Source organism: Cuculus canorus, chromosome 2 (assembly GCF_017976375.1).
Source record: "Cuculus canorus isolate bCucCan1 chromosome 2, bCucCan1.pri, whole genome shotgun sequence".
Taxonomy (NCBI): domain Eukaryota; kingdom Metazoa; phylum Chordata; class Aves; order Cuculiformes; family Cuculidae; genus Cuculus; species Cuculus canorus.
This window is the reverse complement of record NC_071402.1, coordinates 112431807-112443977: the sequence shown is the minus strand read 5'-3', so window position 1 is coordinate 112443977 and position 12171 is coordinate 112431807. Positions and strand designations below refer to the sequence as shown.

The window sequence follows — 12171 nt, the reverse complement described above, 5'->3', positions numbered from 1 at the left end:
GCTGTTAAAAACACACATAACTAAGGACTGACTTTTGTTTTCAAGCTTCTTTTGATTTTTAGGTTTACCACAGTGAATGTCTGGAGAAAACGCAAATTAGCTGAGTCATCTTCTTGTATTCAAAAAAACCCAAACAAATCATATAATTTTGTCTGAGGCCAAAGCATGAAGAATTTAAGAAGACTGTAAGGGTTTTTAAGGTAACACATGAATTTGGAATGGAAAATGGAACTCGACTATGTTGAACAATGTATGTGGGTAATGCGATTTTTGCAGTTTTCACTTCTACGATGTAAATTAAAATTCTGAATTCAAGCATCTAAAGTTGAAGTTTTTAAGAATTTGACAGTGGAAAAAATAAACATGAAGATAATTACGAGCGATCTACCTCTAAAGGGAATTATTTCAGATGTGCCAACCACCACAATATAAAGCAGGAATGCATAACCAAACAATGTCAGTTAATTAGTAGATAAAGCACATCTCGAAACTTTTACCACACAGTTTACGTAATTGTATATAGCGTTTTATGATTGCAAAAGGCTTGACACTGCATGAACTCTTTGGGGAAGAAAAACAGAGAAAAAGGGTTAATTGCACATTCATGCAAGTAAGGTTAGGCTTCCAACAAATATTGAACCAACTTACTCTCTAAAGAGAGTTCCAACACAGGGGACAGCATGCAAAATGAAACAAACAAAACAAAACAAAACAAAAACCAAAAGAACAAAAAAAGGAAAAAAGATAAAAACACACAAATTAGTGGCCATCAATACAAAGTTCCTGTATGGAATATAAATTAAAAGAAAACAAAAAATGTATTTCAAAACTTTCATGATAAATGTAATAATTTTATTGGGATATCCAATGTATTTTAAAAGTAAGCACTTGGCATGTCCTTCAAATTATTCTCCCATTTTCTCCTCCAAATATTACTCTCTTTTTCTAAGCAATTATTTTTAAAAAACAAAAGTGATGACAGGATAATTCCTACAGACACTTGAAAAAGAGTAAGATGAGATTTATGTAGCCATAAGTGTGATAATGTCACAGTTCATAAACTCTTACACTTAAAGGATTGTTTTGTTAATATACTGATAACTACTAACACTTTTGCAACACCAGAAAGCAGGCAAGGTTTCAGTGACTGGAACAGGTGTCCCATGTACTGTAAGACAGGCCACACACTAAAAATCAAAGCCATATTATTTTACGTCAGAATGCCCAATAAACCAAACAATACAATTAACTGGAATAATTCAATGTAACATTCCTAAAGGCTTGATTAAAAGATAAAATGCTCTTCTGACATGTACAACTAAATTTTACAACATTTTCATTATCCCTCCCTGGTTCCCCCACTACAAAAACTTCTCCAGGGTAGTTCTGATATGTGCATAGCTGCAAGCTTAATTACCACAAGAACAAGCAAAATTACAGCAGGCAAATTACCACAAGAACAAACAAAATTACAGATTCATAATTCTGTCATTACTTCATTCAGAAACCAGAAACCTTTCAACATTTACTTTTTTTTTTTTTTAACTGTCTCCTGACTTAAATGGGTTTTTTTGGAACGTTTTCTTCAGTTTCTTTTTAACTGCTTGGCTTTAGTCTTTTCTTCTGGATTTCTGTAGTGTGTGAGTAATTCTAACATGATGCTGCTGTGCGCAGTGCAAGTTTCTTCCAAAACACATGATGTCACAGAGAGGAGCTAAGTTACTTTTTGCAGCGGGAAAAATAAGGACAGATGAACACTAAGTTGACCTGCATAGACTTCTCATCACCCCAGGTTTAATTTTTCATTGCACCTAGGAGGAAGACTTAAAATTATGTAAAATGCACTGCAAAATCAAAGTAGTCTTTCAGATTTCTGCTGGGAAAAGACGAGTTCTGATTTTTTCTCTTATCATTTTATCAAATCTGAAATACGGACAACGTGAGACACATTACACTCAACATAAAAGATAGGATTTCATCCAACCAGGCCTATAAATCAAATGAAATATGAAGATATGTGTTTTTTACATGATACCATTATAACTTCATTCAGCTCCTTAACTACATTATAACTTCATTCAGCTCCTTAACTACCTGCAGTCCTTTTGCTATGGGAAATTTCTGCATATATGAAACTGTACCAGTAATCCAGCTTCCACAAGAACTGTGGAAATATGATCAAGAATAACTGAGTTAAAAAGATTTTAACAGTCTTAGAAGACATAAGGATATCTTCTGTTGGTTGTATCATCCGTGCTGGGTCTTTACCTACGTAAAAGTAAATAAAACACTTAATTTTTTTTCTACTGAAGTACAGTCTCCACCTTACTTACTGAATGCTAACAATGTTGTAAGAATTATTCAACAATCTGAACTGCCAGCCCTACCTATGAAATTTGAGGAAGACATCATAAACTATATTACTAGGGTAATATAAAATACCCTAGAAAGTAAATAAGTACACATTTGGTATATTTTGTCAGACTCATCTGGTACAATTTAGTCAGACCACTTCCTTCAGGATTTGAATTACTGCACCAGAACCTGTTGTTTCTAACTGAGAGAAAAAAACATTACTCATGTTAAAGTACTGCAACGCATTTTGGACGAAACTAACCTTTACTTCAGTTATTCTGCAAAAGAAGTGGAAAATTATCTTGTTCAAAATTGCAAATTAAATGGCTTGAAATCTGGTATCATTAACTCCTTACAGAATTCAGTCCACAAAATTTTTATCTGTGCAAATAACACTGACATGTTTTATGGCAACTGACTTTCTATTAATGTATTATTTCAAATGTTTACTGGAAGTAAGAAAAACCTAAACATACCTTACTGTGAGGGTCAGCAAACATTCTTGTGAAGATTTCACACAACCTTTTCAACTCAACACGACTGTCAAAGTGACAACAATACATTAGTCAGCTTCCCTACTGGTGCTACCAGAACACTAATGCATCAGGATTAGTGAAATCAAGTGTAAACACTGAGTAATTAATCTAGTAAACGAAGTAGAAAAAATCATTTTCTTTCAAGACATGGAAAAAAATGTAATGGATTTTGTCTAAGACTTCAAGCAAAAAATGTCTTTTTAAACTAATACATATATGAAACCATTCCCAACTATTTTAACACAGCAGATAATGAATAAGGTATTCTTAGTGGCTAGTAGTAAATGGTTTCTCCTGAATAAGTGCCCAATAAATAAAAGTTGTAATAATAAACAAATAATAAGACACATAAAAAAAGGCCTTCCACCAATACTAGATGCCAGCATTATAGGAATCTTTTGTGTTGCAAGAATTCTCTTGACTTTAAATTCAGTTTCTTAAACTGAACTTTTTAAATAGACCTTATACACGAGTGGCCAGAAGTGACAATAAGCTCCCTCATTCCTTCCCCATTTTACTCTCGCAGACACACACCCACTTTCCCTCTCCCCCAGCTTTCACTATTCTTTAGAACATTATCCTCCCTTACTACTTCCCTTGCCTCATTTCAAAGTTTGAAATAAAGTGTTTTTCTTCTAACCTATCTTCTTACCTTAAAGTTCTCTGGTTCTTTAATAAGTTTTGCAGGCCCAGAAGGCCTTCTTTTCTCTCTGACCAGTTGGTGCTGGCACAGCGATTTAGGACTTCAGCCACATCTTCTGTCTGCCTCATATACGTTGGTATGCTTCCATTCCTAGAGCTATAGGACCTTTCTGAACAGGCACTTGATGCATCACTGTTGGCATCATCATCTGAATACATCCCATAGGACTCATATCTTCTTCGTACAGGCTTCTTCTGTTGTGCAGAAACACCCACATTAGCACTGGTTTTCAAACAGACAGTGCACATACCCATAATAACTAGAAAGGCCAATAGTTCAAATAATCAGTGTGACCCCTACTCCCTGCAGTGACAAATGGCTCGAACTGTTACAGCAGGTCAAAGAGAGTTAAAAAACATTTTAAAGTAGTATGGCTTGCACAGTATTCCAAATATAAGAACAAAGCAAATGCAGAGAAGACATACGTTTGATGAGACATTCACCTTAAAGTTTACTTGTAAAAATCCATTAAAATGCATTATTAGGTCATATAAAGACTATATTGAAAGTTAGTTATTTCACTTAAGAATTTCACAGAAGTTACACATATAAGAATCTGGCCTAAATCCACATATTCTGTCATTTTAACTTACTTTGTACCAAGCATGTTAATAGAAAAACATTAAACTATTGAAGAAGGAAAATGGTTTCTATACCTTAGTCCGTATGTCTCCTAAGAGCTGTTAGCAGTAAATTATTGAAAAGAAACAGAAATTGAGAACAAGAGGGTAAGGCATAGCAGCATCGTGACTATTAAACTACCTGCCACTCAAAAACACAATCTTACTGTAAATTTCGTTCTTAGCTCTCTGTATCACATTAGCATATCATGCGTTGCCTAGGACTAGTTGGCTAAGCTTCCATTTCCAGGGAAAAATTACACTTCATCTGTTGGTGGTCAGGCACAATGTGTCAAAATCTGCATGTCTTATACAAGGATATTTGAACGTGAAGACTTAATGCTTGCAGTCAATTGCTATCTAAGTATGAAACATTCAGTTTGAACTTTATTTTTCCATCACCTTCTCCATCTCTCTGACTTATTTCACTACTGAAATTTCATCATTGCAACCACTTCTACAGCAGCCAATGCGTCACGTAATAAGCAAGCTTAATGCCAGCAGAAAAAGCAAACGCACACATATAAAACAATAAAATAAGTGAACAATCACAAAGACACAAGCATTTTGAAAACGGTCACCATAAGCAAAAATGTGAGTTTTGTTTTCAGAAGAAAGAGAATCTGAAATGCCAAGGACTGTGCTAAACTAGATGTAAAGATCACCATATCGCTGCATTTCACTTGTCTGCTATTCAAACCAGATCTTGGCCAGAAGGCTGATGTCCCTTTGGCTTGAGCAGTATTATAACTGGCTGATTTTTTTTCATACCATAAACTCAGTAATACAATCCAGAATAATTTTGATGTTACACCTGTCAGGAGTCCACATACTGCTGAAAAAGTACTGCTAAAAGATACTTTTCTTGTAGCACAAGAGTGGACAAATCTACAGCTCAGCCTTTCAAACAATAGCCAGAAACTTTTCATGTTCCACAGACTGTTTTTCTATTGCTCCCCATTCCAAAATCCAGACTGACTTACAGTTTACAAACTAGTGTCCCCCATCAACTTTGAAAACTTCTATGCAAGTTTTGCCCCTTTTGATATTGTAAACCACACGAGCTCATCATGAGCTCCCGGGCGAGATTTCACAGATACCCTGAATCTCTATGCCAATGAAGGCACACAAATTTTAAACTAATGTGCCAAGAATACAGTATTAAGCAAGAAATCAATAAACTACCAGACTAAGAATACGATAATAGTTCTTCAGATTTTCGCCTCTGGAACTTTGTTTCTCTCTACCAAGTCATATAGGGCTATGACTGTTTTTTTAGAGCCTAATTTGTAGTTTTTTACTAAGGTTCCAAATAATCTTTTTATTATAACAGAGTGCTACCTGAACACTTCAAGGATTTAGTTAAACTAGATAACAGGTACCTATAAGCATTTAATTAAATGCAAATAGTATGCAATACCTAAAAGTGTAAGTAAAAATTTATTTGACTAACAGCGCCAGTATTTTACATTAATTGAAGACTTCAGATTGCTGATATAAACGAGAGAATAGTGAAATACATTATGAATTCAGTTTGGCTAACTTGGGCACAGGGGTAGGAGAGTCAAACCCACCCTTTTAAAGAACAGTAGAGGTTAAGAAAAAGAACAGCATAACCAGTTTTAAATTCAAAGTAACACTTTGAAAACAACACCCACCCCCCTAAACTTAACCTTAGGAAATGCTGCCTGCCAAGTCACCAGTCTCTTCAACACTGATCTCTCAGACAGAACAACTTTAAATGGAACCCAGCCTTATGCTAAGCAGAGTGCTTTATTGTCATCATTCCCAGCTCTGACAAGCCTTCAGCGTATCCTGAAGTTTATCTGGCTTTTGAGGGAAACTGTTGGTTAGTTCTTGGGCCATTCCAAGAGAACAGTCTGAGACTATTTCCTCAAAAGTTAAGACTTGTGTGGGGGATAAAAACTCCAATACTTGGCAGCCCTCGCAATTCAGTTTCTCTTTTAATCCCCCTAGAACACAATAATGAATGACAAGTTCTTTTGCATACTTTAATGTATAGATACCAAACATTTCAAGAGTCTATACCCTACACAAGTTAAATGTGAGATTCTTACCAAAGCATCTGCTACTGCCTCTTCCACGTCAGAACCCGTGTTCAAAACTCGCATAGCACTAACTGATGACGACAATCTACTTGACTGACTAATTCCAAAACCGGTACCTGTTATAACAACAACAAAAATGTATACAAAGAATTCAGTCAACATAGCAACATGGGACATCAATAGCACGCTCATTTAAAAAAAAAAAACCCAAGCAGAAGAAAAGCATTTACCTAACATTTCTCATAAATGCAGTGGCTTAAATACTGGTTATTTTCATTCTGAAGTCTTTAATGGTACAGCAAAAAGAAATCAAGTAAGAAGCCAGAATCATATACAGATGTTCTATTCCAGTATTACAGGGGGAAAACCCAGAAAATAGTGGCTTTAACTGAAAGCACCTTTCCTTTTTGAAAATTAATGTCTTCTTCAATTTGGGTTTTTGTTTCAATTTAGAAAGAAAGCAAATACAATAGGAAGACTATTGAGAGCTCTGATTAGAAAACTACATGCACAAATAATAGTCTACAAATACTGAAAAATGGAAAACTAAAAAAGGTCTTCTGCAAGTAAAAACAAAATTATTTTTGTTAAGGAAGAACAGGATTAACACTGGGGGCAGAGACAAAATCTAGCAACATAAACACATCTATCTGGACTATTAAAACCACAAAACTCAAATTAACATAAATAACGCTTTTTAAAACTGAACTATGAGAATAACCAAGTGGGTGGAAAAAAAAAATTCAGGATGACTGCACAGATGACAGCAAAGTGTACTCATCCTTCACCTGTAACCCCATAAACATCAGGAGTGTAGAGGGCACCAGTAGATCTGGAGTGATGTCTGGAAGCTGTAATAACAGGATCATACAAAGCCTATCTATTACCACGGAATCAAAGTGCTGCAATAGTTGCTTAGATGAACAAGAGAATATTTATCAAAAAGATTCAGCTTTAGCACAAGAAACTGAATATTACGCAGAAGGAAAAAGCTTCAGAAAAGTTCTCTGACTACACAGAATACGATTATACAGAATTATATAGGTTTATGTACACTGGACAATTCATGCATAATTCTTTTAATTTAAAGTTAAGAGCAGATTAAAAGCAAAGATGTTTAAGTTTGAAGAAGAAAAAAGCATAGACACACATGCATGCACACACACAAACAGAACCCTCAGAAACATCTAAGAAGTTCCACTGATACCGGTCTTCCACTGCAGAGACAACTCAACTCTACGTGCTCAAGCTAGAGCCAGAGCTCACGTACCAAACATCACCTGCAAAAAATGACTACTGCACCGAACTTACTGTGTCAACAGCCGACAATCTGTATAAACTTGAGTTCCGGCCTATGTGGAGTTAAGTCAGACACAGCTAAAACTCCACTATGTAGATAAAATTTATCTACCACTATGTAGATAAAATTGCAACTAAATTATTTTAAATTTCAAATAATTTAAAGCAATTAATATTCACATTCGTACTGTTTTCTTTAAAGAAATAAAATGGGAAATTGAAACATTTATGTTAGTTACTACGGCTCATCAAGATTCTTTAAAGTTAGGAAAGTGGAAACCAAAGATCTTTAAGGACTTTTGAATAAAACTGAGTACGCTTCTCCTTCTGGCACTCATATAAAATCGAGAGATTCTGAAGAAGGTGACTCACCGTTGCCAATGTTTTCTTTCTGAGACCAAGAAATTTTAAATTTAATATGTTTTTTAAACAATTAATCTTCTTTTTTTCAGTTCATTTAAGGTAGAATTTTACAGGCACATAAATGGAACAGGTTTTGACAATTTTTTAACTTGAATGGAAATGTCCACCCACAGTCACATAAACCCCAGATATAATCTTATAGTTTAATAAGTAACTGTAAATATAAATATTTTACACCTTTTGGATACATAAAGTAGTAGAAATTGAAACAAAGAATCAAAAGAATCATCTTCTACTTGGATTAACACAGTCAATCTAAGAGCCTGATTAGTATCAAAACACTCTCACAGGGACCAATTCCCCTGTGGTGAATCATACAACTTTTAGCCTGAGTGAACTCCAAAACGATCCTAAGTCCTGGGAACAACATTGTGCTACATATGTGTTATATAATGTACAACAACGTAGTTTGTTTCAACCTAAACCTGCAAGAGGTTCTTTTGCTAGGGAATTTTATTTTGCAAGCAGTGCTTTGTGCAATACTTGGTTCTTCAGAGCGTTAAGTCTCAGCACAGAAAAGGAGACGGGGCACAGGAAGTAAAAACATAGGCATCAAGGCTGATACAGCTTGAAGTACAAGCAGTAATGGCATAAACCCTTTTATTGCTTTCCATCATGCACAGAAAATGAGAGGTACACTTAAAAATTAAAACTTCAGGCATAAAACTCGAAATCATCCTGTTCCCAAAGGCTTTCGAAATATGCTGGACAAGCTTTTAGGCCAGTGAAAAGAAGCACTCACTTCACTGGATCAAACATACCTCATGCCAAGTGATACTTTCAAGAATATTCTTTGAACTCTTCAATTACAGAAACTATGCAAGTACTTCCTTTTGTTGTTTTATAGTTTTAAAAATATGAATCAAAATAAGAATTATTTTAAACGGACAGAAAACTAACACCATTTCTTGACTAAAATATGGACATTATACTAGTCTGGTACGTAATATTAACTATATGTAATAGAAATGTAGGCACTTCCATATAAATTACAAATCACTTGCTCTTCAGAGTGGCTCTTATCTCCCAGTTTATAATCTTATATCGAGATGTGAGATTACATAAACACTTCATACCAATGCATACAGAGAAGCAATTATGTAGTATTTGCATTAGTTTATGCCTCAAAGAGCTTAGCGTTTGTAAGCACAAGTTTTTGTGATGAATATCAGACGCAATACAAATTACATTCCCTCCTCCAACCCCATGTAAAATTGTCTCTAGCTGCATATACTGAGTTGAATTTGCCTTATGTAATCTTTCACCTTTGAAAAACATTAAATTTAGTATTTTTGATAAAAGCTCACAGCATCTCATAAAATGAGACTGGTCCAGCTAACACTGAATGACATTCAAAACTATTCAAATAAGCAGTCAAAGTAGACAGAATCTTAGGAAGCCTCATTTATTCCAGGTATAGCTGCCTTTTAACACTGGATTCTTACACGCGCTTCTTCCAAATTATTCAAATACAAAAATTAAATTCCATCAATAAAAATAAAATGTCAGGTAGCATCTGTCCCAATGACCTATCTTATGGTACTAGTTTAACACAGAGTTCTTCAGATTACAAGCATATGACCAAACTGAAAATGTAAATCAAATCTTGCATGCAATTGAAGTCATGCTGTACGGCAGCAAAAGAAGCAGAAAAAGAGATCTGGAAAACACCCTTGTTTTTAAAAGAAAAGAAGGTAGGCGTGTACCACAACACAGCCTGCCAGATGTGTTTTAATAAAAGACAGAAGTTTACTAATGGATCCTGTATTATGTCTACTTTCAATTTAATTCCCCAATGAAAGAGCATCTGGTCAAATTAGCATTAGTTACTGAAATGGCTTTCAGTTAATTAGTCTGTACTTTCACAATAAAACCATAGCCAATGGCAAGCACGCTGCCTTAACAGACGCCAGCGGGCCTCCAGTGCTAATTGGCAGCACAGTCGGGTGCTTCAATCTGAGATAGTTTTAAAGTAGTAAATCTCTGGTTTCCATGTTTAACAGCTACTATTATGAAGTCCTTAACTGTAAGCTACTCTTGAACAAACACATACTTATTGACTTATTCAGACAAAAGGCAACACTGAAGAAGATCACAGAATCCTTTGGTTGGAAAAGGCCTTCGAGACTGAGTCTCACCATACCTGTCCACTACTAAATCATATCCCTGAGCACTTAATCTACCTGCCTTTTCAATACCTCCGTGACGGTGACTCAACCACCTCCCTGGGCAGCCTCTTCCAGTGCCTGAGAACCCTTTCAGTGAAGAAACTTTTCCTCATGTCCAATCTGAACCTCCTCTGGTGCAAGTTAAGGCCATTCCCTCTCATCCTACCACTTGTTGCTTGGGAGTAGAAACCAACATGACCTCACTACAACCTCCTTTCAGGTAGTTGCAGACAGACTCCCGCTCAGCCTCTTCCAGGCTAAACAGCCCCAGTTCCCTCAGCTGCTCCTCACAAGACTTGTTCTCCAGCTCCTTCACCAGCTTCATCGCCCTTCTCTGAACATGCTCCAGTGCCTTGATGTCCTTCTTGCAGTGGGGGACCCAAAACTGATTAGTACTCCAGGTGCTGCCTCACCAATGCCAAGAACAGGGGCACAATCAGTTTCAGGTACAATCTTACAGACACTTCCACTGGACCAAACAAGGAAAAGAATCCCCAACATCAACCTTTACTAGCAACTTTGTAGTAACTTTGGTGAGCATACACGGACATGAAAAGCTTCCCAAGATATGGAAAGCTGCCTCAGAATACAGTTCTGCTTTCGTAGATCGTTCCCTTATCTACCCTAACATATTTGCTTGCTTTAATAGCAAAAAGTTAAAACTGTTATTATTCCTTCACGTAATACAGTGGTGACAGTATAGAGGAAACACAAAATGAAGTGTATTTTCTTGTTACACACTAACATGATTCATTGCTTAGGGAGCAACTTTGACTATTGCCAAGGTCTAGCTGTTGACACTGGTAAAGGCAGAGGATGAAAGCCAGACAGTACTTTGTGCTCTAGCTGGTCACTGGGAAATGGATTCTCTAACTGCACCCAAGCAACGAGTGCCGTAATAAAGAGAAAAGCACACAATTGTGAAAAACTTTCCAAAAAAACCAACCAAACTATCTAGGCACTGCGTAGCACACCCCGTTCCAGCCTTGATATTAAAGATAAGAGGAATGCTAGCAAAGAGGTTTTTTTCAGCTGTGCAACTCATTCACACATTGGTCAAAACTCCACTGAAGTAAGTGGTGAGCAAGCCAAAGGAAGGGAAATTAACGGGGGCCAGCTACAAGCTAAATGAGGGAGGCATGGATTCGTTAGGTGCAAATAATGAAGGGCACAGACAGCCATGCACAACAAGGGGCTCCAAGTACTTACCAAGGGGTGGAAAAGAACGGACAGGGCTTGTGTCCCTGCTACTTTCACGGCTGGCCTCCCGACTGCACCCCTGACTCACACTAGGCCGAGGAATGCGGCTGCCTCGTGCTAGTATGATTCAGGGTACAGGCAAACAGCAGCACAGAAGGGAGAAGACATAAGAAAAGTTGCAGTTTTAATGCAATTCTGTTTTGCAGTAAGATCAAAGACGTATTTCTAAGAAAAAATGCTAACAATCATGTTGTATCACAAGCTGTAACTGTTTCCACACACTTTCTTGACAGTGCTGGCTTACACTAACCGTAGCCAGTTCTGTGACATTACTTCTTTGCCCAGCTAAAAATGGGGATTTACCAACTCTTGACAGAATGCTTGAAAGACCTCTTGAAAAAGATGGAGAGCAAACAGGCGACAAAAAATTGGAAGAGTATTGATTCTGAATTTGTGCTCAAGATCACATTAATCAACAGTAACGCAAATGAAAGACCCACAAGTTTCTAAAGGAGGGAAACAAAGTTAGCATGGCTTAAGTAAAAATCATAATACAAGACAAAGAACAGCAGCAACACCATTAAAATCAACTGATATTTTTCAATCATATTGTTTGTAAAAAAGTGTAATCAGGTTATTTTGTGAGGTTTAAGCAGCAGGACATTCATTTCTGTATCACAGAAGCATACACATGCACATATATGCAAAAGAAAATCATGAAAAATTTTTTTTCAGGATGATATTACAGTTTCATTCAATGAATATGGGCATTGTGGGGGTGGGGATAGCAGGTGAAGA

The 12171-nt window shown here is 36.4% G+C and overlaps 1 protein-coding gene across 41 annotated transcripts in view; it reads right to left on the bottom strand.

Moving 5' to 3' along the window:
- CLASP2 (cytoplasmic linker associated protein 2) overlaps positions 1-12171 on the bottom strand; it is a 155966-nt gene that overhangs the window by 27772 nt on the left and 116023 nt on the right. For 14 of the 41 annotated variants that reach the window (XM_054060001.1, XM_054060006.1, XM_054060007.1 and 11 more), the window contains 6 exons: positions 11383-11490; positions 7072-7134; positions 6293-6399; positions 4251-4274; positions 3544-3788; positions 2832-2895 (listed from right to left, as the gene is read on the bottom strand). In XM_054060001.1, the coding sequence (XP_053915976.1) occupies positions 2832-2895; positions 3544-3788; positions 4251-4274; positions 6293-6399; positions 7072-7134; positions 11383-11490 (611 nt within the window). The remainder of the gene's footprint in view (positions 1-2831; positions 2896-3543; positions 3789-4250; positions 4275-6292; positions 6400-7071; positions 7135-11382; positions 11491-12171) is intronic. The other 27 variants (XM_054060011.1, XM_054060018.1, XM_054060019.1 and 24 more) reach the window with 5 other exon arrangements.